General features: G+C 44.0%; 1 protein-coding gene across 3 annotated transcripts in view; it reads right to left on the bottom strand.

The window, feature by feature from the left end:
* Positions 1–27,192, bottom strand: part of ME3 (malic enzyme 3) — a 142,325-nt gene that overhangs the window by 43,947 nt on the left and 71,186 nt on the right. For all 3 annotated transcript variants that reach the window (XM_083796472.1, XM_083796471.1, XM_083796473.1), the window contains exons 2-3: positions 13,728–13,861; positions 12,692–12,841 (exon numbers count right to left, since the gene is read on the bottom strand). In XM_083796472.1, the coding sequence (XP_083652598.1) occupies positions 12,692–12,841; positions 13,728–13,861 (284 nt within the window). The remainder of the gene's footprint in view (positions 1–12,691; positions 12,842–13,727; positions 13,862–27,192) is intronic.

Below are 27,192 nucleotides of genomic sequence, written 5' to 3'. Positions count from 1 at the left end.
CCTTTGCTTTTCTAGGAACCATGTAAAACCTCTTTGGCCACTGCTGCGCTTCTGTTACAGCGTTGTTCTGTGCTGTAGTTTTGGGTAGCACTGATGACTTTAGTTGCCTGTTTACATCCAGACAATTAATGGCCTCTCTACATTATCATAGGTGATGACAGGCAGCAATTATATCAACCAACTTTACCATCCTGGTCAAAAGACACAGAGGAGCAGAGCAGATGATGGCCCTGGCTCACTGATTTGTATACTGGCATGAAGCTAGCCTTTGTTCCACGTGAACTTCCCTTACTGGCTGAGATAGGACCTTATTTGTATGGTATTTATGTCCTTGTGGAGGAAAAGAAACACCTCTAGAAGGATCTAAAAACCTCAGGAGTTGTAAAGAGTTGAAAAGCACAAAGAAAACCACCCAACCAATGCAGCTTCATCTTTCTTTTCCTCCCTCACTCATTTTCTCCCTCACTACTGTAGAAGGACTATTCTAAGAAGAGGAAGATACTTTTTCAGTAAGGGAGGAATGGATTTGCACACTACTATCCAATTTTTACAGATACTGCAATGGTCAGGCTCAGTCAGGGTTTGGTATCTAGCAAGAAGAACGCAAAAAAAACCAAGTGCAAATTCCAAGTGCTGTATGCACAGCAATCCATCCATCAATCTTGTTTACTGGATCTCAGAAAAGAAACATCAAAGATGTTTTGTTTAATTGTCTACCAACATTCTTCGTATATAACTACTTGTTCCTGAGAAGAGGGACTGACGAAGGGAAGAAAATGAAAAAGGTAGCCAAGGTCCCTATTACACACTGCTTTTCATCCAAGATAAGACAGGGACACTTGCAAGGAGTTTTGCTCTGTGTGTGTGCATGTAATGAACTGCAAGGCTAAATCATGAATATGGCAACAAAAATCAAACTTTTGTTACATTTTCTCTCCATTTCTTAAATTCTAGTCTGGGTGCTATGATGAGTATTTGCTCCACAAGTAAGGACTGGACAAAGACGACCAGGTGGATCAGCATTAAGAAAACGAACATACTCAGAATAGTTAAATCAGACAGGCAGGCATCATAATTCAGTGCTTCCATCCAGACAGGAAAGGTTCATTCTCAGAATAAAAATGCTCACGACAAAGGTTAAACATCTCAAAACCTGAAGGTCATGAAGACCTGCCCACATTAAAGTCCCTGACTGTCTTGACTTAGCAGGGCCTGAACTTCCCTCAAAATGGGTAGGAAGTCCCCGGGAAGCCATTAGTTAAAGAAGCAACAAACAAAAGAGATGAGTCACATCTCTGCCAGTGTCCACTGCCTGCATGAGGCTGCTGCTGAACAGCAATGAAGAAGTTGTGAGACACTGGTCAGAAACCTGCACTGAGACACCATGTATCGTAAAGTGCTTTGGTTTGGAAGGGACCTTTGAAGATCACCCAAAGATCATCTTTGAAAAGCATGGCACAAGCTGGCCTTCTCAGTGATTACAGCCATTGCCTCACATCAAGGGACAACACTCTTGGAAAGCTTTGAGCAAGACTGTCTCAGAACGATGTTGAGGTTCACCTGGCAAAATTACCTTCATGCTCAGGAAAGAAAACAAGTTGGCTTGTCCTTGTGGAAGGATGCTGACTGCTCCTGCAAGCCACTCTGTGCTCTTTTGGGTTTGGTCACACTATGCCTGAAGCCCAGATGACCGGTAGGTAATTCGGCTGCCCACTGCTGCAACAGGGACATACACACGGGAGGGATCAGCAGATAGCCTTGGCTTTCGTTGCATGCTAACCACAGAAAATTGTCCCTGCCTTGCCAAAAGAATATGCTAGATGACACACTCTGTGGATTCAATGTTAGTCTGTGCTAGAGATGCGGTAAATTGTGGTTACAGTACAGCCCTACTTTTGGTTTTATTTATTTACACTTTCAAGACTCATACACAAAATTGACAGGATGAGCAACACGAGTTTCTAGAGACATTTCCACCAGCTGCACCCCTATTGTTGATTTTTTGGTTCGTGTCTCTGCCAGAACAGGATAAGAGCCTTCAGGAACAACAAAATAAACTTTGAAATTGTTTGGCTCTTTTAGGGAGCTCAAGATTATAAATGCCTGCGGGCTACAGGCTTTGGAGAGAAAGTATGTGCTAGCATGCACTGATTTGTCTAAATACAGTACAACTAATTCATCACATTGGACAAAATCTCTGTGGTGATTCACCAGTTATTTTTACAGATTTGTTTACAATAAAAGCCAAGAACTTTCTGTTGGTTTAGGTAATTTTCTTTGTAAATTGTAGGGCACTGAGCAGTGCACTGAGGTGCTATGGAAAAATAAGAGAAATAGAGTACAGTCAACTACTGATGAAATTTATACAGAGATTCGTAAGGCAAAATCCTGTAATTTAAGTATGCTATGAGATTTAATTTTAAATAATCTGTGAGGTGAATGATTGCATTAGTACTATAAGTGTTTTTAAAGTTGTCATCATATAGTTTAGGCAGGAAAACCAAAATTCAGTGTGGGAGCCAGGAGATGCAGGCTCCAAGGTACAGTAATGGAAGATTCACTCTCCATAACCCCCCTATACACACACAGGGAAATCTCTGTGATCCTGAGGGAAGGCAAGCAGCTAAGCTGTAGGAAACTGCTGAAGATCAGGAACAGAGTGATTTGCATGTGTACATAAGGGTGATGGCTCGCAAAGGCAGAGAGCAATGCACGAAGCCTGCAGTGGAAGCTGCAGTGCTTCAAGTTCTTTGGCATAATCCAAAGCCTGCCCCAGCAGGACGGTTCAGATCAGAGCCTAAAGCTAAGCTTTCATATCCATGTCCTAGTTTGTCACGCTAGTAACACCCAGCACTACTTTTAGCGGTTTTTCCAGGAAACGGGAGCTTATACAATCATTCTGTGTCCCCTCTTACCTGCTGGTTCATCTCAAACAAATTTATCAGAAAAGCAAAGGTCTCAAAGATGTTTGTTCCTACGCCGTTTTATAGAAATCGCTGCTGAGATTAAGGGAAAAGATAAAGGGGTTCACTGTTGAGATTAAGGGAAAAGATAAAGGGGTTCATGTCCCCAGCACTCTGGAGAGGGTAACACAGACCTGCCCCTGACAATTACTTTGACAGCTGGCCAAAAAGACAGCTTGCAGCCAGACACAACATGCGTTCCTTCACACCTCATTCCTACCGAGCCCTCACTAGCCCAGCCCTAGCAAAACCTCTGAGCCTGTCTGGGCTATAGGAGTAAGCAGAAAGCAGAACAGCAGGAGAAAGCTGCCTGCAGGGAAAAACAAATGGTAAAAGAGGATAGCTATGGGGGTCTCAAGGTCAAAAATGCAGAGACAGGGAAACAGAGGGGACCCGAAGCTGTGCTCACTGCTCCCTAGAAAACTGGTGATGGAAGGGGAGAAGCACCAGCTGGTGGGGGTCTATGGTGGAGCACAGGCGGATATGGGAAAGGATGAAAGGGATGTGGAAGGGAACAGAAGGCATTGCAAATGAGAAGTGTAAAGGGACAGTGGACAGTGATTGGGAGGAATTCTGGATTCCTTGGCTGTGCTAGTTAGGAAACAGCCTGAAGAATAGATAGCCCTCTTTTCCTCTCCATGGGGACAATGGTGGAGAAAGACCACCATAGTGTAACTACTGATATTGGTCATTACACAGCAATGTAAAAACGCAGAGGGGTGGCATTAGGTCCCCAACCAATCTTTGCTACTCATAGTCTAGGACTAAGGGAGGAGGTGAACAAATTCACATTGCTTCTGGCTTGTCACAAGTTGCGTGTTCCTACTGGATTCTCAGGACAAAAGGGTTAACCAGAGAACTGTCATGGCATAATTCAACAGTTAAATCCTGTTTGTATTTCAAAACTTCAGAAAACGATTCCTTCCATGCCATTTTCAGCAGTGGTGTTTCAACAGTGGTGTCTAGGAGGAGCTCTGAGAAGGGCTATGTAAGGATTCAGCCCCTGGAGCCAAGGGCAGGGTTGGAGCCAAGCAGGCCTGCGGCGTGGGGGCTGATTCTCGCTGACCCTCAGCACCCAGAGCTCCCTTTTTGCTCATGAATCCAGGACATTCATAACTACTCTGCCACCTACACATAAATTTACAGATGCACATGGGTAAAGACCAGGCTTTGAGGTGAGGCATAAGATAACACCACCCTAGGATCCTACTAACCAGCAAGAGTAGGCACTTCTGAAATTCAGCATCCTTTGCTCTATTTAAGCTCATCATGCTCAAGCAGCTTGAAGCCCCCAGCTGAAGAACAACTTCAAGCACAGGAAAAGCTGGCTAACCCCTGATTTTTTTTTGCCTTTTGGAGGCTGAGTCCTAGAGCAGCCTGTGTGTTGGACCCTGGCAGTATCTCAGCAATTGGAAGATTACAGGATTACAAAGAGAAAGGTGTTGAGATGGGCAATCAGTGCTATTGCCCACGGATGTTGACCAAGGAGCCCTTATCTGTTGTAATTGCTAAGCACATAATGTATTCTATTTTACTTCATAGTAGAGGTTAAGGTGGGATCAAAACCCTCTGGGAAGCTAAATTAAATCCTACCCTGATTATATTTCCTTCCTGTGCTGAGAAATTTCTTCCAAGACCCACACCTTTGCTTTTAAAGTACACTGCAGGGAACCCCGAGACTGAACACAAAATCAGGATAAAGTTTGACCAAAAAAAAAAAAAAGTATTATATTGACAATAGCAGAGCAATCAACTTTCAAATAAGTTAAATCTAACCTGGCATGTTCTGCCTTAGTGAATCCACCTAATAATTTGTTTTATTCTTATATTTTATTTCACATAAATTGTAGCAAGTACTGAGCATATCAGCAGCTTTTACAGTAAGTCTTCCACAGTCATATACTGAAAATGTGTGTGACTTGCTCATTGTCCAAGTGTTTGAATTGTGTATTTGCACACAGAGTTTTCCCTTTGGTGTAAGTGAAAAGGCACTTCTGAAAATACAGAGGAAAACAAGGAGGTAAGAATTGCCTTATCAAAACACAGAACCCTGCACTCCATGTAGACTGTAGACCTGTTGGGAAAGTCTTTGGCAATTGCAAAACTCCTCTTTATGTTGCCTGTTGATTTCTCTTCTCTTTCAGACATGGATGCCCTGCTACTAGAGGATGAGAGTGCTCTGGCACAGCTATTATACAGCAACATAACAGAGCATCTCACAGTTGCCTTGCAGTAAAGCAAAAAATAAAAAAATAAATTTAAAAATTTATAATAAGAATGCATCTTTTAAAAATATAAATATATAAATGACCAGCTAAAAAAAAAGATTGTTCCTTTTTAAAATTGTGCCCAAGTCACAATGCATAGTCTATGGGAGACTGTTATACAGCCCAATGGATATTGCTATCAAAGGTTTTCATGATAGCTGGTGTTATTTCCCCTCCAATTTACATCCTGGTATTCATTATTCTAAATATTTCTCCTCCCTCCTCCCTGCCTGTGACATTTTTTGTTTAAGGTGGGGTTGTTCCTTGTGACAGCAGCACAGATTTATGCCAGATTAAATGTGAACACATCCTCTTGAATTTCCTTCTCCAGGTCAACCGCTTCTTTTGGCCAGCTCCACCTCTTCCTTTGAGCTTCTCCTGGTAAACCAGGGAATTTCAACAAGATCCAAATCACCTCTGGCAGCAGGAGAATGCCTGACCCTCACAAGTTAATTTCAGACTTTGCTGCTAACTACAGCAGGCCCGAAGCTTTATCTCATGTCCATAGAACATGTCTCTTCAGCGTTAGAGCTTTTTCATGTACATATTTCTTAGGAAAAGTAAGGGAGAAAGAGAGTAGAGTGGAGATATGGAAGGAAGAGCACTGACAAGTTTTCTAATGAAGAAACAGACTTGAATCCTTCTTCTCCCCCATCCCAATGTAACAACCCTGGCAGAACCTCATAACCCCAACAATATCCATCCCATGCCTCCAGTCTTCACAGTACCTGAGGTCACAGCTGATGCAAAAGCCTTTCTGTCCTTACGCCCAGTGGCTCCTTTATTACCTCCTCTCCCCATTTAGTGAGTCACTTTACTGAAGGGGGAAGAGAGCTGGGGCAAGGATGGGGGTACAGCATGCTGAAACAACCTGCCTGGCCAAAGCAGGGTCAGCACACAGGGAGCAGTGGGAGCCCACGAGCCACCCTGCCATCTCTCAGCAGGGGTTTCGAGACAGGCTGAGCGTTCACAGCAGCCCTGGGCTCCCTCTGTGCTAGCTGTTTCCTCCTCACCTCCTCCAGCCACGCTCTGCTTGTTGCTCCATAAGCTGGTCCCAAACTTAGGACCATCTCCCAGCTTAACCCCTGCCAGCCTCTCAGGGCTTCCTGACTGCACACCACGGTCCTTTCCACAGATTTTCCCTTCAACCTGTTACAAGACCCATCTGCTCACGGTGGTGTTACTTAAACACCGCTCATAAAACACACCCAGCTCCTCCTACACCGATTTCAGCTGCTTCTGGAAGAAGTCTGAACCTTGCTGGTGGCAACAAGAGACATTATGACAGCCAGTGTTTTTGCAAGAATTACGGACCACCTAAAAGGATTTCAAAACATCAGTTTCAGGCCAACAACTCAAAATCCATCCTTCCCGCTCGCTTTTGGTCTTCACGGTTTTATAGAAGAGGGATCGCAGACAATTCACTGGTTAGTGACAAACCTATGAGGGTTACGCCTTTGTTCTAACATCCGTTTGGTTTGGGGTTAACGTGTCTAGAAATGGCAGGTAACTTTGTTTCCTGCTGCTTTGATTGAACAACACAATTGAAAAAAAGCCCTCAGCAGAGCCAGATCCGTTGACAAGACAATTCTGTAGATTGACTGATGTTTCACTTGCTCGTTTTTCATCAGGGACAAAGATCATTATTCTGTCAGACTTAATTTTAGCACATCTGCATCCTGTTAGCTTTCATTCTCTGAGTTCAACTTCATCCCAGCATGTTTTACATTGTTCTGCAACCAGTCCTCGAGGACATTTACATCTCCAGAAAAGGACAGTGAACCCAGGCAAGTTTTGTCTGTCCCTCTAGCTTTCCTCTGGTGGTGATGCACCAACCTGTTCCAGTCCTGCTCTCAGGGGATGCCAAAAGCTTTTGCAGAGCAACTGACAGCTCTATATTTTTGAATACCAACATGCTTATGAATTATCCACTGTCTCAACAGGCTGTGGGCTTATGTCACTACAATAAACTGTTTCTTACTGTTACACAAGAACTAAAACCCTGATTCCATGCCCTGAAATAAGTTCGCTTCTCTGCTTTCTCCTTGTGAAAAAATATGGAGTCTCTCTTTTCAAAGATTCTGTCACTATTTTTTAATCGTGAAACTGATCCTCCAGCTTAAAAAATTCCTTTAAAACTGCATTGCACATGTTCAGTCCTGTGCTGTATAAGGAACTCCACAATATTCAGTAAGGACATTTTACACTGAAAAAGAATGAAAAAGCAAAAGAGGAAAAAGTCATAATACTATGCACTTACGCATTACTATGCTTAATTTTTCTTTGTAGAGGACTTTGCTTCTTCAGTCTAAAGCAAAAAGGACTCCTAGCCACAGTCCCAAGGCTTTCAGGGCTAGTGGAAGCATTTAATAGGATAACAGTGACTCTACTAATGGGATCAGTGCACTAAGATTCCTCCTCCCTTTCCTTGTTTAGCGTCTCAGAAAGCTGCAAACCCTGCTCTGTTATATTTAATTCCCTCCCCCACCAAATTTCTGATGAGGAAAAAGAATCCCCAGGCTTTGAAAAGCAAACACTCCCAAGGCCCATGTTCCTTAGTACCTAAGGTAACATCTCCCTTGCATCCAGCTACATTAAGGCATCACCACGAGCAAAGCTGCCTCCCCCAAGCCTTCAGCAGCTTGTTTTCCTGCTTCTGCACATCCCTTTCCCCTTGTCAGCACTACTCTCCGTGCAGCTGACGATGAACTGGCTATCCAGTTTACTGCTAGCCTGGCCCAAAAAAGGCTTGGATCTACTCCGATTTACTCCTGAACCAGATCATCGCACAGCTGCACGGACATCTGCGCAGGCACGAGGGCAGTGGAAGGCAGGAGTGAATAAACAGGGATGGATCGGGGGGGCTGCTTCCTTCAGGGCCCGTGACCAGAGCAGCCCTGTGCTGGGGACCCGGGCACTGCCGGCAGGCGAGGCTGCCAGGTGCACGACGCCAGGGAGGACCGCAGAGCTCCTTCTCCAAGGAGGGACAGCATCTGAAGCTGTGCAACTCCACAAAAAAACCTCCCCCAGGGCTGGGTCACCCTGAGCATCTACACCTCATACACATCTTGTCACCTCGGGACACTACTTCCAGAACTTCTGAAGACAAACATGGCAGCAGGTTTTCCTAAGAAAACTGCAACCCCAAGACCCCGTAACACCGACTGCAGAGGAGCATAATCTGAGCAGCCCCCAAGATCTGCCTACCCTACATTTACACTCCTCTTGTACCTGTTACTGGCCTCTGCTGCAGACAGGATCCACAGCTAGGAAGCTCTTTGGACACAGTCACTCTTTTCTTTTGCTTGCTTAATGGTCTGCTTTAGCACTGAGGAGAGATTTTGACAGTGTCCTTATCGTAAGTGTGATAAAGGTGCTATAGTTTGGTATTTCAGCTTGTACTCAACTTGTACTTTCAGATTACAAGATTTCTATTTTTTTAATTTAAAAATAAAGAATAAATTGTTATAAAATAAAACTGTACTTTGGCTTGAAGACTTTAATGCTTATGGCATGACTGAATAAATGAATATTGGTAGCTCAGCAGGGAGCTGTCTGGGAATCAAGATAGGAAAAAAGTGATTCAACAGAGACACCTTCCAGCAAAAATTTCAGCATTCTTAGGGGACAGTGCCAGAAAGTTGTTCTTAATATTTTGATGGTTCCACGTCTCTTCCAGCCATTCTAAAAACTTGAGTTTCCATCACACAGGAAGCCACAGAAGATGAAAAGCCCGCTCGGAGAATTTAAAGGGACTCCTGAAGAGAAAGGCAAACTCCTACATATGGAGAAGGCAAAGACAGGAACCTGCTGGGGCACCTGAAGGCAGGGCCTCTGCCTGACCCATGCAGGGAGACTACAGGCATCACAGATAGGGACGTAAAGAATTGGATGTTTGCAAGTGTTTTTTTCCTAGTAGCTCTTTTCCACTGCTAAACAGAGCAAACCTGTGTTTCTGGACTGCTGGCTGCCTGGCTTTAAAAAAGGAAAGGACAGCAGGCGCCAAATCCCACTGGGAGCAGGTAAGTCTGCTTACCTGCACAGGATGCTGGAGCCCTGACCTGGGAGGAGAACTCCGAACACCAGCTGTATAGAAGTGCAGGTAAAAAAGCTTGCCGTTAAGAGATCGTACACAGAGAAAGGTAAAAGAGGCCTGTGATTATGACAGCAGTAGATGGCAGACAAAATCTGCAGCCATGCCAACACTGATAAATGTATTCTGATGAGAGAAGCCCTGCTGGACCTCTTGGGGATAATTTCAGATGCTCTTGTACGAGACTTGCTTTGTAAGCAAGTTACTTGTGCTTTAATCTTACCAGGTTCAGCCTTCAAATATAAAGCAAAGCACTAATGGGGCTAACAGAGATCTCAGCACAGGAAGAGGCTTATTGCATTCACAGGTCACTAATTTCTGCTGCTGAGGCTGCAGAAAGACTGCATAATATTCTGGAGACCTCCCTCCTCATCATAAGTTGTGTTGTATACAAGTCAATCCATGTTGGAGCACCATGGGATATTTTCAAACTGAGACATCTTTCATCTCCCCTGCCTGCTCAAGAGCATTAAACGTGCCAGTTTGGATGAAAAGGTAATTGCTTCAGCATTCAAACTTTCCTGTTGCTCAAAGAGTTGAGCTGGGAGGTTTAGAGAGATTTTGATTCATGGGAGAGATAATCCAAAACCAACAAGACAAAGTTCACAGCAGAGCATATAGCGAGGAGAAATGATGAACACAATTATAAATTTGCACGTATCTGGAGGTGTAATCACATCAAAGAAAGGATTCATAGGGAGAAGACAAGAAAGCAACCAGCCACTGTGTATGACTCTGCGGTATGATGAGGGCACGATGAGATGTGTTAGCAAAAGCAAGAAGATAACTGCTCTGCTCCCCCCAGCACTCCCTAGTGAAGTGGTGCTCACCCTTCCGTGATGCAAATTTAGCCAAAAGGGAGACTCCAGAGTGGGACAACCTGCATTTGGCAGCAACAGCTACAGGCAAAAAAACCACCAGGCTGAACATGATCCCAGCTTTCCATCCTGAAAAGGCTATTGTAGAGAGGATTACATCTGCAGAGAACATTTAGGTTATATGTTAGTGGAAAAATACTTTCTGCTCATATGAGAGTTAAGTACTGGAACGGGTCATGTAGGACAGCTTTATTGAAGATTTAAAACAAAATGCAATCGGCTAATGAAAAGGATTATGATAAGGCTTCCTGTGACAGCGGAACAAAACTGAGTGGCTTGGAAATCCTCTTCAGCTCAAGGCACTATGTTCTTCCTAAAACAATAGTGGAATATATCAGGGTGTAAGATTTATGTGGTCATCATTTTGTTTTAAAAACCTTCTGGTACCAAAAGAAAAAAAAAAAGGTTAGAAGAATTACCTTCTCTGATCATTAGTGCAGCTTAGGGCAGCTAATATGCGAAGAGCTAACAATTCAAACTTTAATCTTAATTCCTGAGCTCTCCAGACCTGCAGATCCCAACAATTTTAGCAGAAAATGTTGGCATCCTACCCTGAGCTAACTGTCTTGCAGGCAAGCTCCTGATGTACATTATATGGTCCAGGAGAGAAAGTATTTATTGTAGGACAATAAGACACAGATCTACAAAATAAGCATGTATGAATGCTTCTCATTTTAATCTCATCACTTTGCACGATAGCTCTTTTCTTTTTGGAACAATACTACTAGTTTGCTAAAATGACTTTGATTAAAACCAAATCTGAGACTAGACTGAAATTCACTCTGCATCATCAGAGAAACAAACTCCCTGCCACGGAAATTCAGTGTACTAAGGGCATGATAGTTTGCCCTTTTCTGTGGAAGCCCTGGGCTGCAATCCAGAGCAGCTCCAAGCCCAAGTACAGCAGCAAAACTGCCCGGCAAGGGGAACAGATGTTCTTACCACAGCGGTAAAATAATGTGGATTTAAAATATAAGAAAAAAGGGGAATTCTTGAACAGTCACAAATTCAGAAAAAATCCAGCATCCAGAAAGACACCTTTGCTTTCCCCAGGATAAGAGCAGGGCTGGAAACAAAAAAGAAGTAAAATTCCCAAATGTCGTTTGAACTTTTTGCAAGGTAAAGGCACGCTGAAGGCAGAGCTGTAATGGCTGTGTATGGGGCTGTGGGTCAGGAACTGGCTGCTGTGAACCTTGGTAAGTTGAGAAGCGGTGGCGTGCTCTTCCCTGCCTTACAGAACTCAGAACTCGACGTGTGGGGACAGAGCCTGGGCTCTGTTCTCTCTGCTACCCTTTTCCCCAGCCCAGAGGAAGCAAGTGTCCTCCCTCTGTAAAAAAGGCAACTCCCTCTTTGTTTTCTTCATATGCACTGAGGAAGAGGAGGAGAGGACATGTATAAGGCTTGACTAGATGACTCACTTCACCACAGCCCAGCAGATCCAGAATTTGGGGGCAGGGCACAATTATCTGGGACAGATGGAGGCCAAAAAGCAGCCCTGAGGACCAGCTCTGTGAGAGAAGCAATGCAGCAATGAGGATGAAAACAGATTTACTAGAAATTGTGATGACAAGCAGGACGCAAATGTGTTTGCCAAGGCAATTTTATCTATAATATGCTATTCATTATCTCTCTACACAGCCCTCACACCTTTGACGTCTGCCTCATGGTCCCCACTGTGACCTTCAGTCAGTTAGTAGAACTTGCCTCAGTTTCCCCACCCATCACACTACTCTCAGCTGAAACTGCAGTTAAACCTCATGCATGTGAAAACTTTTAGCAAAAGCTAAAGTGTTTATCTGCCTACCGGTACATTTCAAGGACAAAAAAATAAAAAGCTTGCAAAGAAAACTAAAACTTACTGTTGAATCTTCAGGATAGACCTAAAATGTATTTCAGAATGTTAATGAGAAGTTTATCCAAACATTAATCATTAAAAGCAATTATGCAGAACAGGGCCTTCCAACATGGTACACGGTGTTTAATGTTGCATGAATTTTCTCTTTTCTCTCTGCTCTGCTTGGAGCAGAGAGGAAGGCACTGATGCAGAGCATCATCTCCTATGAAAATGATTTTTTGTGAGGTGGTTTGTGGAGGTGCATACTAAAGTTCAAAATCAGCACAATGTATCCAAAATCCAACAATTACTCAAAAGCCAGCACTGCAGAAAGAGCTCAGTGCTCCCAAGACAGCAGACAGGGAGTGGTGCAACCATAAGTTCAGAGAGACATTTGGAGCTGAGCTATACAGACTGTACAGTACTGTTTGAGAACAAAACCACTCTGTTCACTGTTTATAGGAAGAAGGCAGAGCTATTCTCAACTCCCCAGCTCATCATCAGATGTACACACATGAAGCTGCTAGATAGCCCATCTTTTGATTAGGGATGAAGTTTTAGATGTTTCAGGCCACCCACAAAAAGGTGGACGGTCAATACAAAAGAAACGTTCACAGGAATATAAAAAAAGGGGCTAGCCCAGCCTTTTCACTCACCGTGGTCTCCTGAAAGCCAAACCATACTGCTGGCAAGCCAGGCCAACTGTTGGGGTATAAACGATGGGCATGAATCTCTCGATGTCGGAGGTCAGCACTCGGTAAAAAAGCTTCTCGTTCCTGTCTTGTAATGTCATAAGAACAATATACCTTAAAAAAATAAATTATATATATATTTATATAAACCACAAGCAAAACAAAATAGATATATATCAGTATTTCTAGATGCTGGCAGTTTCATAAAGAGCAATAGTCTACTCATTCTGTATGCACTCAGTTCTGCAAAGCCCTGACCCATCTAAGTACTACATTACAGAGACTTTGAGCAAAATTTCTGGATTTGCATTAGACACAAATGCAATGGAAACAGAGCAGGACATAATCTTCACTATCAAAATCTGCTATGCAATCTGTAAGACTGTATATACACATATGCACATATTAACACGTACATTTCAAAGCACTGTCTTTCCTAAAACATTTCCACAAAACCTCTTTCTCCATTATCCTGCATCCTCAACTACTAAATCACTAAACACAGGACAGCTAAATTCCATATTTGAAAAAAAGAAGACAAAAATATCAATATACAACACGGTTATTGTATTATACTTTTTTCCTACCAGTTGGCAGGTTCTTTCTGCTCTTCTGTTCAGTATTTTAGTGAATATGTTGAGAGCACACAGACAGGTGCATAAACTACATGAGACCACTCCAGTGCTTTGGGGCATGGGCTGCCTTTCTGTTGTGCTTTTGTACACTAAGGACAGTGAACCCCCAGGTTAACATCAGAGCTCTCCAGTAATACGGTAGTAGAATAGCAAATACCAGTGCTATTGTGGGACCACGACAGCATGTAACTGAGGTGACAGCAGACAGGCCAGAATAAACACTCCTGGTATTGACAGGTGGAAAAAAAGTGACTCTGAAGGAAATCTACGTGCTTTGAAACAGGACCCTCAAGTCTTCCTGAGGTCTTTAAAGAACTGTAAATTAAGGCGGAAAGAAAGGAGGAAATAAGATGTTTTTGCCATACTTGTCCAGATCGTTTGATTTGTTCTCGTAGTTTTTCATGACACGGAGAACCTGAACGTCTTGGCTCAAGAAGCAGGGAGGCAGGAGGCCGTGAATTCCCAGCTGCAGCCTCTCTTGAAGTGTAAAAGCCATTCCCTGGGGAGAAAAGGAGAAGGCACATTCAGCCGGCAAAATACACCCTACCACGTGCACCCCAATGAAAAATGAGGCAAGGATCTGCAGAGCGTGCCCTCATCCTGCAAAAATGCCCGCTCGCAGATCGCGGGCATCCTGCCATTCACACGTGTGTGATGGCAGTGAGTGGGGCAGGCGGGGGGCTGTGGGGGCATGGTGCTTGCCAGCAGCTCCCATCTGCGTGGGCACCCCTGCTTCCAGCCGCCCCTGTGCCCCCAGGCACGCTGCCTTAGATTTGTCCCTGCTGAAGGAGCCACGTGCCGTTTTTTTTATCACCCTCATGCAGTTGCTCTCCATGTCAGAGCAGCTAAAAACAGATCTTACAAACATAGACCAGTAACACCTTGATTGTAAAGCCAGAAACAGGGTGTCCGAGAGGAAAGCAAGCACTGACACAAAGCCACGGAGGCCCCAGGACAGTGCTGGGGTGCAGGGAGCGTTGGGCTGTGCCCCCCAGACCCTGTAGGTATGTCCCCCAGAACACCACAGCTCCTGGGCCAGCAGGGCTCTGGTGATTCACGCTCTTCTGCCAGTTGAATTTGGTTGCTCTCTGTACCTGTACAGCGTATGTATAAAACCTACAGCGTATACAACCTCAGGGTTTCTCCCAGCTTGCATTCTTGCTATATTAATTAATTAGCCCATGCCTACTAGATCCAGTGGCCTGAAAACTCCACTGCCACTGTTTATCCTTTATAAACCACATACCCGGTTTAGATTAAGATACTAAATACTCTTATCAAACTCATCAGCTTCGCGTAGTTTCTGTTTCCACCAGGCATGTCATCCCATATTATTCCACTAGGCACACATTTCTCTTTCCATCAGACAACAAATATTAATGGCATATTGACAGCACAGAAGACAGGCTTGATGTGTAGGATGCTTTCTCGGTGCCAACCTCTCTGCCCACAGCCCATCTTTTCAAGGAGCACATGAAGCTCCCATAAAGCTCAACATGAAGCTCAACATCCTAGACTGCATGGGAAATCCCTGCTTTTAAAGGACAATTTGGTCCTTCCCAGGCAGAAACCTGAGCGTGTCCTGCGGGGACATGTGTGCGGGGGCTGATGTTCAGAGGAGCAGCACCATCCTGCGCCGGACACAGCTGTGACGAACAGCACCAGTAAACGCATTCTGCAGTCGGGGAAGATTATGAAAGGTCTTAGACCTTAATTAATAGGATTTCTGCTATCCTGATGCCAGATTAGACAGCAGGATAGAAGGAAACATTTTCAGAAGTGTCTAAAGAGCTTAAATCCTAATGAAAACTTCACCCATAACTAACCAACCGATTTGTATCTCGACGAAGAGCTGGCAGTAAAATATTCAAGACTGGTAATTACTGAACTACATCTACTCAAGCAAACAGAGAAATGCTTGAAAAAATCCTAATGAGCAGCTTTATGAGTACATAGCTGTTAAACTGCTGTTTTCTTCCATGGCTCGAGCGCTAATCTATGACAAATAGCTGTTATTAATGCCGCACAAGGAAAACCGAGGACATATCTGGATGAACTTGTTTTTGGCAGCCTTCCATCGCCTCCCGTTGCTTGTTCCTGTCCCTGTGCCACCCCAACACTTGTGCCAGCACAAGCATTTGTGCGGTCACATGGTTAACGAGGGAGAGGAAGTACCTGGATTAAAAATAACCAGGTCATTTGAGCTCAGAGCAGCTCCCCTGGCTGCTACACACCGCTTTATGGCTCTGCACACCCCCAGGAGACATCCAGCCATGGGAATGGGCTGCTGGAAGAGCCATTTGCTTGTACGTGGGGTGGCTGCTGCTGAAAATGTTTGGCACACCATCAGCAGAGATAAAGCGATGTCAAGTAACCTGGAAAAGAGCACGCAGTGATGGAGGCAAGGACTAGAACTGATTCTCCTGCTTGCCAGACCCATGCCTTGTACATAACGTGACACTTCTTCTATTACTAAATAGTGTAGTAGCACCAATTAGGAAAAGTCTTCATATATTTCAGAAAAGACATCCATCCTCCAGGTAATCTAAGAAAAAAAGTTCTTTATCCCACAAGCATTTTCTTACTTTTTTTTTTTTTTTTCCATATCAGGACAGAACCACGTACTTTCCAAACCTTTGATGCAAGAACACGGGAGACAGAACTCGCTCCTCCTGTAGTCAGCAGACTGCTGGGAGGCAGGAGGTCAGGAGTTTTCTGTCAAACCCAGGAATGGCACCGTGATCTCTGTCATTGATGGATTTTGTACCAGGACATGGCTGGTTCCGTTGAAGTGCCTGACATTTTTGACCCAAATTTCCTTCCTGGACCTGAGAAGCCTTTCCCCAAAAGAGTTTCCCAGCAGAATTGCTGCATTCCCACAAGATAAAGCTGGAGGTTTTGTGAGTCATCATTTTTTCAACTTAAAGAAAAACATTCTCATCAGAAAACTTGCAACCATCTGTATTCTCCAGAACAGGGACTGCTGAAATACTAGGCTAAGATCAACACTGGACATCAGCTCTAAGGCACTGTTTGGCTACGAACTGACGCTACTGTATCACAGCAGGGAAAACAGAGCTACTGTGAATGTCAAAGTTTATCTGCAATGAAAGGCAAAAAAAGATACAACCACAGTTTTGAGCCATTTACTTCCTGCAACCTTTGAACAGGGAGGATAGATAAGGGGAGACAAATATTTGGCACTGAATACTCCACTTGCTTGTCTAGAGAGTTACATCACAGGCTGGCTGATCCGGGTCACAGCCTGGCCCTCGCTCATCCCCTGCAACAGAAACAAAGCTCGGCAAACACGCAAACACGTGGTGGTCACTAAAAGAGAAAGGGATAGGAAAGGCAGAAAGATGACATCCTAAGTATTTCTGCCCCCAACCACTAAAAACCATCTTGAAGTATTTTTTTCAATAGGCAAAAAAGGCCTTTCAGTTGTTTTCCACCAATTAAAATAGTGGTTTTAGTATTTCATGAAATGATCCCACACCTAATACAGTTCTTTTTCTGATTAAGCCCAGCACATTTCTATGCACAATATTGCTGTGATGCCTTACAGAAGCAGCAGTCTGCACACCCACCAGTGCCTTTTTTTTTTTTTTTTGAATTCTTTTGCAATTTCTTGTGCCCTGCCCAAATGTCTCCTACATCATCATCATCACCATCAGCGTAGCCAGGAGCATCCAGCTACTCTTTACCCAGGAGCAGCATGAAGTTGTAACCAATTTACAACTGCTGTGAAGGTGAAGCACTTGTGTTTGGGCACTTGGCACTCCAATCCTGTTGCGGCTTTTTTATCTTTTTTGGGGGAACTCACAAGGACGCTGCTCCAGTTCCAGGTTTGGCTGCTGTGATCCACCACCTCCCTGATTTGTTGCTTTTCTGAAAAGTGAAAGGGCTGAAAAGCAGCATGTTGGGTCACCTCTTGAAATCATATTGGGAATTAATATAATAACTAATATTAAACAGGTTCAAAAGGGAGTGTGGGGTTCTAGAATGGTTTGTCTCCGTAAGTTGGACTGGGATGGATGTTCATGAATGTCACAGACAAGACTCTGCTGACTGCTTAAATTCTGGCAAGTTTTTATGTTTGCACAGTGCCAGGACTCTGGTCTTCAATGCCAATGCATAAATTTCAAGACAAGGAAACTCATAGAATCATAGAATAGAATCATAGAATCACTAAGGTTGGAAAAGGCCTCCAAGATCATCCAGTCCAACCATCCCCCTACCACCAATGTCACCCACTAAACCATGTCCCTAAGCATCAGGTCCAACTTTTCTCTGAACACCCGCAGGGACGGTGACACCACCACCTCCCTGGGCAACCCGTTCCAATGCCTGGCTGCTCTTTCAGTGAAGAAATGTCTCCTCATTTCCAACCTGAACCTCCCCTGGCATGACTTCAGGCCATTCCCTCTAGTCCTATCACTGGTTATGTGAAAGAAGAGGCCAACCCCCAACTCCCCACACCTTCCTTTCATGCACTGAGCTTGAACGTTAGGCATTCTGGGGACCTACGTGCATGGATGTAAATTTTCGGATTGTGAGAGCAGATTAAACTGTTCATTTAAACAGCCACAGCTGAGCTGTTGATAGCCCAAGGGTAAGCACAGTCACTAATGCCTGACATCTCCAGCTCACTGCACTTTCGCACTTACCGCATCCAAATGAGCTATACCACTATAAGCAGTTTCATACTGGAGCAGTTGCAATCATGTGTGATGAGAAGCTGCTGCCTCCACAATCACTTAAATTTCCAAAATGCTTCTAAGTGCAGAGCTGGTCCACCGCAGAGTGGCTCCGTGGCCAGGGAGCAGAGCAGAAATTGCCTGCCCTGCCTCTGAAGGCTGCTTTCTGAAGGTCCAGGAGAGGGACCCCTGGGTGAAGCGGTTACATTCACCGAAACAGCACAGCGTGAAATGAATTTGGAAACACATTCTGCCTCAGATCAAAAGCTGGAATTCACAGAGGTATTGCTATGTTTAAGATTAAAGCTTCTGGGGCTGGATTTCTTTTTTTTAAGACTGCCTGAAAGCCATATTGTACCACTCTTTTTCTGGTCTTAAAAGGTCTAATGATTAGATGGCGAGCCACAGCCCTGCGGAGCTGAAGCCAGGTGCTCCAATTCATTTTAAAATGTGTGGGAAATGAGTTGTCATGGAGAGGGCAGATGCTATGTCACTAACCAAAAACAAAGGCAAAAATATCAGCTGCCCACAAGGCTTCGCGCTGCATGGAGGCTAAGTGAGGGGCTTTGTGCTGAAAAAGGACCTCTTGGTTCCCTGGGCTTGGAAAGGGATGCTACTGCAGGCAGCAAGGTGCAAGAACAGGCACAGCTAATCTGCATCTCCTTTATAAATAGGAAACCAACAGCCACGTTGGGGAAGTCCTAATAGTCAGGGAGCTTAACAAACTTGCTATTCTCTACCGATTTTTCTTGCAATGTGTTTTCCACAGATATTTGCACCTTGCGGGTTTATAGCAGGGACACACCTTGACTATCTGCAAGCAGAATTTCCTCCCAGCAGGGTCCATGCCAGAGGTTAAACGAAGACTTGGTGGGACTGCAGGCAGTGGCCGGGGAGCAGAGAACAGCAGCAACAAACATGCAGTTTTTGCACTGTGCAGGACTTTTCTACAAAGGTCAGGTGCTGCTATTGCCTCTTTGGCACCAGCTGACTGGAGAACCCCTTTTGATGAGGAGGAACAGTGCATATCCAAACGCTCCTCATGCTTCCGAGCCGTGCTGGCACGGAGAGCCAGCCCCAGACCCTGTCCTGCAAAGCATTTCCACTCTAGAAAAGCTGTATTGAAATTATTATTTGCATAAAAAAGAGGGAAGGAGGCACATTGGAGGGGTCACCCTTTATTTTCTCATTTTGAATATCTTGTAGCTTCTTATTACCTTTAATTTGTATGTGTGTGCGCTCTTAAGCTTGGAAAAGAATCAAACCCAGGATGTTTCGGGGTACTTGGAAACCATCGTTCAGCAAGTCTTCTCTGAAACCTGGAGAGGTTCCCCACTGTGCCTTCTCAGCAGTTATTCCTGAGCAAATCCTTTGTTGACCGTGATTTACAAAGTCTTCCTACAGTGCCTATGCCTCTTTCTGGGTTCAAAGCCACAAGTTAAAAAATCCCACACTCTTGGCCATCCCCTTTGTTACAAAGCGATATAATCATGGATTTCTAATCCTTTCATATCGTTGTTCCTTCCTCTCCCATGGAGCCTGGGAATTCTGAAAAAAACCCTCCAAGACAAAGATAATTAAGCAATTCAATTCAATATTTGTTTCGGTTCCTGGGGAACTACCTTGAGTGAGGTCCACTAATTCAGTTACAACATAAATTGTCCCTACTGTTAATGAGGTTTTGCTGGTAACTGTTTTGCTTTGTGTGAGTAGCATTGTTTTGCTGGATTAGAGAGAGATATTTCCATTACTGTTCTCATTTCTACCTTGTCTTACAGCAGTGACTTTTGATTTACACCAATGTAAGAGTGACCAGAAATGGACCATAACAAAGCCCTTGTGCCAAAACACTTACTGACTTGATCATCCCCAATGTACATGTGACAAGGTCACAGGCAAGAAGCAGAGCCATGGCGTTCCCACGTTACTGGAGGTTTACCTCAATAAATGAAACTCATAAGACAAATGTCTTCAGGGTTTTATTCATTAATCCATAGGACCAACTTCAGCTCTAAGCTCCTCAAGCCCCGCACTGTGTTTTTGAACTGCAGGGGTACGGCTCTATACTGAATTTAGCAGAGAACTCGTTACTATTCCCACAGCTTGCCAGCCTCCAGGACACCAATTTTTGCTCCATAGAAAACAAAAGAAATCCATATGCTAGAAATTTTGTGTGTTTTGTCTGCAAACAAGATTCTGTGTCATTAAGAAAAAGATTTTAAAAACTGCCCTAGACGAACTTCCCCAAGGAGCAGCTGTTTTGGCAGACTGGTTTTGTGAAGGCTCTACAAACTTTACAGATAAGACAAAAAGGAGGCTATTTTTAACCATCAGGAAAGGTGGAGATAACCAGTTAATGCCAAGTAAGAGGCGATGAGATACAGTTGTTTTTTTTAAGAAACTCAAATCTAGGGCTAAATTCAACGCTTTGTTTTCCTTCCACAAAAGCAATACTAAGATGCACGCAGACTTCTATCCAAGTTAATGGGAATACTTCTTGGGCTTTAGTGAGAAATAGATTCGGCTGTTTTTTTTCTTTCCCCTTACAAGCATTACACAAGCCACAATGTCTTTCAGTAAAGAAGAGCAGAATCACTGCATGGAGGATAGGACCACCATGCTACAGAAAAACACTTGGTGAAAGTGAAAAAAAAATTTCAAAGAAATTATTAAGAGAAATATAGCAGCAAAGAATTCTGAAAGAGAGTGGGACACATGGTAGCTGCACACACATAAACAGCAGAGGAAAAGACAGTTTCTGTCTGGATGAGCGTAAAACCTGAAGTGCTCGCTGGTTGCCCCTTCCTTTATAACAAAATTATTGATAGAGAAAGGAGGACTGATGGAGCATGTAGCAATGATAACAGGTTTTGTGCTACTGCTAAACACATAGGTGGATGTGCCCCCTATCAAAAATCCCACATGGTCTTGGCACCCAGATCCCAGTGGATTGGCTTTCCCAGCTCCGAAGAAAATGAAATCACCTTGGTACTATCTACATGATTCCCTGCCTCCCTGTGTAATTCCACTTTTTACACATAATACTGTCACATCTTTTTATGCCAATTAGTGAGAAAAGCCAGCTGGTCCAGGACAGTTTTGTGCTTACGAGCTTCTCTTTTCTATCTCAGCTATGGAGGATGCTGTTCTTTCACTGCCTGCAGAGAGGGAGCAGGGTGCAATCAGTTTCCGTAAGAGATTCACCAAGCACAAACCCCAATATTTCTGTCAGAGCATGGCAGCTTCTATGATGTTGCAGACACACACTTCTCCCAAATATGATGTTTTCCCTAGACAGGAAGAATTCTGAATAAAAAAAAAAAAACAAACTTGCATTCCTGAGTCTATGAGAAACAGCCCTGATCCTCAATTCGAACAACCAAATATGTCTGAGAACAAAGATCAAGGCGATTTTAAGGTTTAAATGTGATCCAAAACATTGAGAGAATACAGTTTTAAAAGCCAGTTTTACAATGTCTGGAAACTTCTCTCATTGTACACACAGCTGGTCATGTGAATTGTGGTTGCATATAATTTGGGTTCAGTGCTACAGCGAGCACTGACTTCCTTTTGAGGTTCCAGCAAATTACATAAAATGAGACTTGTGCACTTACTGCTCACACGCAAACTGCATCAGGCTGTGGTTTTGGAGGATGGGAATCTCTCTGCAATTTATGTCTCATTTGCTGGAAACCTTGGAGGTTGCTCCAAAGGTAGGTTGGAGCTAGATGACAGTGCATGGTTGACCGCTGATGGCTGTACTTGGTCACTGATGTGCACTGCCTAAGCTAGCTGCTTCGCAAGATCTCTTGGATGGAAGTTTAACCTGAATGAAGCCAACAGTGGTTTTGTTACTGATTTTATCAGAGCTGATTTCTCCACTGTTCCTATGTGCATGCTTCTTCTGACAAAGGCTTGTGGACAGGAACCATCAGGAGTGGCTTCTTGAGCAGTACCGGCTGCTCTCTGCTCATTCCCATCCAATCCAGGACCAGCAGGCTTGGCTCCTGAACCACAATTTTGATAGCTGTTTAATGAGATGTTATATATGCCTGCCTCAGGGCCCAGTGGGTCATTTGAGATGCTTGCAAAACATTCAGATACTCCCTCACATGAAAGATCCTTGAGAAAGGCAGTGTTTTCCTGTAAAAATTAGGAATATGAGAAATAAGAAGGCCCTAAGTAAGAAATCTGTCATCTCAGTAAAACAAATGGAAAAAAAAGCCACCAGCAAACTCTCCTCCAATTATAAAACCACCACTTGAAAAACTAAACGTAGAGGTAAACACAGAGCATCCCGCAGGACATCCGTGTGAGCCTCCACTTCCCATGGGAGGACTTCACGCCACTGCAGCTTTTCCCTCGCCACTTGTGCAGCTCATGCTGGGGCTCAGCAGAGAAATCACAGCAACCGTGATGTCTGTGGGGCCAAGGCACTTTTTCCTCCAGCATTTCTGTAACAGCATTTCCCAACCCCTCTTTTTAATGCTGGCAGGGAGCTGAAGCTGTGTGCACACATAAATATACGCGTGGAGCCTCCAGGCAGCCCTGCGATGATCTCTGGGCTGACCTCAGGAGCTGCTGTTTCGCCAAGCACATGTTTTGCTTCAGTGCTGAGATCAGTCATCCCACTGTCCAAACTACTTCTGGCATCACTAAGGAGAGCAGCTAGCCTACCGTGACTACCCTCTGACCTGGCCCCTCATCCTCCTCCTTCCCCGAATATTTTACTTCTTTTTTTTTTTTTTTCCTTCCTCTTTAATACAGAGAGGAAAAGGGAAGATGCGTGAAGTGCTCACATACGTGTGATCTGACCTTTCGGGTCTACAGCTCTCATCACTTTTGCGTGCACTCTCCCTGCTATCTTGGTCTATTGTCAACCTGCTCTGAGCCGTCCCTAAATCACACACAGTCGAATGCCGAGCACTCGGCACATCTGGCCCTGATACTAGAGCATCTGGACTGCAATTTGTACAATAACACAAATACAAAACGATACATCCTTTCTATCAAACTTCCCCCCCCAGGACCTCTAAATATTCTTCCAGTGATATAGTCCTTCTATTTCCCATTTTGTTTGCTCCTCAGAAATTTAGCTCTATTTCTTCCACATGGTGTGAGCAGAATTATGTCCAAATAGTCCAGGTGACAAAATACTGCTAATTTCATACAAGTGCTTTAATTTTTTTTTTTCACGTTCTTGAGATTAAGCTTAACCACTTCCAGTTTCAAAAGCACCCAATGCACTAGAGGGATATTTACACTAGACTATAAATCAAATAACTAATAAAGTTCCTGAGATTTTTCCAAAGAGGTTCAAAAATGAAAACTCCATCCTCCTCTTCCAACTGTTTTTAATCGAGGGCAGTACGAAAGAAGTTATCCAAGTTCAAAATGAAAAAAAAAAAAAGTACAATTACTTTGAGATGAAATTTAAAGATTAAAAACCTTTTGATTCCATGAGCTGTTTGACAAACATTTCTGTGGAACAGGAACTGCAGCGACATGTTATAAAATATTTATGTCAGTTTGCAACACGCATGACCACATGTTGGTCAAGGCAGCTGAAGTGTTCATTATTACTAGGAAGTCGTAAATCGCCCCTTTGGCAAACCTTCAAATGAGTTTAGAAAAAAACCTGGTTCAGTTCTTGATTCCATTAGATGCTATAACTTAAAATGCAAATAATATTGTTCTTGGCACGGCCGCTGCCTGTCCACCTCAGCACAATTACTCCAGCCTCTCCTAGCTCAGATGAAGATTGGCCGAGGCCAACACGGCAGCTTCCTTCCTCCAGCAGAACATCTATTCTTCTGTAACCGAAACAATCTGGCTAAATGACGCGTGACTGCAGGAAGGCTAACAAACACAGTCCAGACTCCTTGAATACCCAACTGTTAGCCCAAAATAATTTGCCCGCTATCTGGGTGATTGGGAAAAGGCACTGGCTAAAGCATGGATTTCAGTCATGCACCTGCACTTTCAGGAGACACCAGCTGGTGCTTCAAAACTTCAAACCTGCCATTCAAAGCTGGATTTCAACTAATTCCTGCCTTCCTGAAAGACCATGGTGCACAGGCGGCGAAGCCCACCAGAGTCTGCAAAGACTGGGAAGGTCGCGGTGGTTTTCACTTATGACCTGCTGTGAAAGACCTGCATTTAGGACAAAGGGATGGCCACCGATTTTGTTCTCTTCAAAGAACGAAAAGCCCCTGAGGTTCAGGCTTCAGTCCAGGGTTCTGATTGTCCTCTGTCTGGCACCACAGTCACATAGTGACAACAGAGTAAAGCAAATGTAAAATGATTTTGAACTTTATTAGCGTTTGAAATAATTTAACTGAAGAATTAGGTCCTGGATATTCAGAACTGAAGAGCTAGGTGTAAATCATGGGAAAAACAAAGCTATACTTCGATATCGGTGTTATTTTGTCAGTTCTCAATGGCTTCATGTATTACAACAGCCTTTCTCCTGGGGTTCAAACCCAGATATAAGAAGTTATCACAATATCCATAAAATCTGGGTAAGGGAGCACTCGCTCCTGAAGTTGTTGGGTTACCATTATACTTAGTATTGAACAAAAGCTAGAAATTAACACCCTGCTTTATTATCCTTCACAATAAAAGCATGTTTGTCAGAATATACATCTGTGTGGCACGTCTTCTGTTTCATCAGAAGTTCTGACTTTGCCCGGCCAGTCGTTAACCAACTCCATTTACTTTCTGGCCATGCTTCTTGCTGCCACAGACAGCATCCTTTTCCAACGCAGGAGAAGAGGTCAGCAGTTTTAACTGACTGATCCATTATTCATGGTGGTGAACTAAAGAATGGTCTCATGGGGAAGGCGTGAAGCTGAACGGCACCCTAGGGAGTTATTTAGCAGTTAGTTAAGGATGCACATACAACTGCATCAACAGCCTCTTCAATAAAAAGAGTGCCCTGGACAAAGGTCTGCAATCCCTAGAGATGGGATTCTAGTTATAGTATCTGTGTAAGCAACCTGAAAGCCCTTTTTAGTGGTTGGAAGAGAGCCTAACAGCAATTAGAGAAGGGCAGCATACTTTTTTTGCTTTTGCCTACAAGCCTCTGTGTAATTGTTTCAGCAATACACGAACGATACTAAATCCTTGTGTCTGAGAACTTGCCTGAGCGTAACAGAGCAGGTGGCAAAGCCCAAGTGGTCCATGCCCGAGGAAGTGGCAGCCCCTCCACGAGGGTGCTGGCCCTGTTCCTCTGGACCCACAACTCCGGTGCAGGACGAAGGGTTGGTGAGAGGCAGCAGGCTTCTCCTCCCCTGAGCTGCAAACGGTGGTGCGCCAGCTGGTAATGCTGGAGTCTGTTTCAGGAAGATGTTTTCTGCTGGAAAGCCCTAATCAGGGCAACAAGAGGAATACCTAAGCTTAGGGTCTCTTGCAGATTTTAAAGCCATTGTGTCTTATGGTCAGTAATTGCACAGGGTCACACCCTGCACTCTGTAGGCTGTAATGAGAGCAGAAGTAGCACACAAACCCAGTGAGTCTGGCCAGCAGGTTAAGAACCAAGCCTGACAGACACCCTAGACCTTTTTGCCAAAAACAACCTAATGAAAAAAAGCAGAATGGGCTGGGTATGGAGAAAATGAGCAGTAAATGGGTTTTGAACTGTGCAGCACTCCAACATCACATGATGGTGGCCAGGAGGAAGCCAAAGGGATGTCCCAGCCCCAGGCATGGCCATGAAAATGCCAAGACGTTAAATGGCAGAGCTGATAATTAATTATCACTATTATAGCATTAAAGTTGCTATTTCCAGGATTTAACATTTGGAGCTTCCACGAATGACAGTGAATATTTTATATGGACTCAGCAGTCACATACTGTTATTGTATTTCCTTTGATGATTCCCTGAAGCAAAGTTTTTTCTTGTTTTTTCTTTTTTTTTTTTTTTTCCTATCTGGTGTTAGATGTGTGCGTGTCAGAACCTAAGGAAATGAATGCTCCTAGTGCCAAATCTGTAGGACAAACCTTACTACCACTTCCTCAATAAATAAAGAAAACTTGCCACTAAAATGTGTTTATTTTCGGTTATTAGTGACTTGGCTACTTCCATGAAGATGTTCTGTGTACTGATAACACTAGTGATAAGCACACAGAGGGCTCCTGCAAATGCCCACCTCGTGACAGTTCCCATCCATTTGTTGCTCTAGGCTGGGTCAGGCAACTCTTGGCCCACAGCACCAATTCGAGGATCATGAAATAACTCCAGTTAGCACAGAGGGGCTCTCTGGTTTTGTTGGGATAGCTGTGAGTCCATCAACCTTATGTTTGAGTGTATACACTGCTTTCCAGACAGCTTCTACTACTATGTTAATTCTTGAGTCTTGCTTTTTTAAAGAAATCAGTGGACTGAGACCTCGGTTACACAGACTGAATTCTGACTTAGATCTTGAGCTCCGAACCACTGCAGTGCCTGGTCTTCAGAGAAACAGCAGATACCACAACCCAGGGCAAGACAGTCAAGTAGACCCTGAGTCTAACCTTCTGGGAATGACCAAAAGCCCTTCCCTTCAACAGCTACGCCCCTCACAATTCAGAACAACCTTTTATTCCTAAAACTCTGGCAACTCAACCCTTCAAAAACACAGAGCACAAAGAAGCAGAGCCTAACCACAAATCTAGTGAAGACTCCCCGAAGGAAGGAGGGCAGCGTCTCCATGGCTCAATCCCAGGGAGAGAGTCAGGATAAAAGGCCTAAAGATGAGCACGCAGGAGGGTCTGCAGTCATAAGGGCCGAGTTACTCCTCCAAGAATAAATTTCAAACATGAACACTTTAAAGACAACTTTATATTTGTCTGACAACCACCTCTTCTGCCCAAGACTTGCAGTTTTATTCTGAGCCTGATGCAGGCCTTTGTTCAGCAGTGGGCTAGGGTGGAAATTATGAAGATGGCATTTAGGCCATGAAAAACCCATACCCTGCATGTACTGAAAGGGAAAGCAAAGTGGACTAAGCTTTCTTTGTTCCTTAGCCGGAGGGTTTGGCGTAGCACTCAGTCTAGCCCGTCTTTCCAGCTCAAGACAATTTGGATTCCAGTGGTAAAACCCTGGCTCCAGCAAATTAAATGGCAAAACTCCTGTTGATTTCAAAGCAGA

Source organism: Anser anser, assembly GCF_964211835.1.
Source record: "Anser anser genome assembly, chromosome: 1".
Lineage (NCBI taxonomy): Eukaryota > Metazoa > Chordata > Aves > Anseriformes > Anatidae > Anser > Anser anser.
The sequence above is the reverse complement of the archived record's forward strand: the minus strand, read 5'-3'. Positions and strand labels throughout refer to the sequence as shown.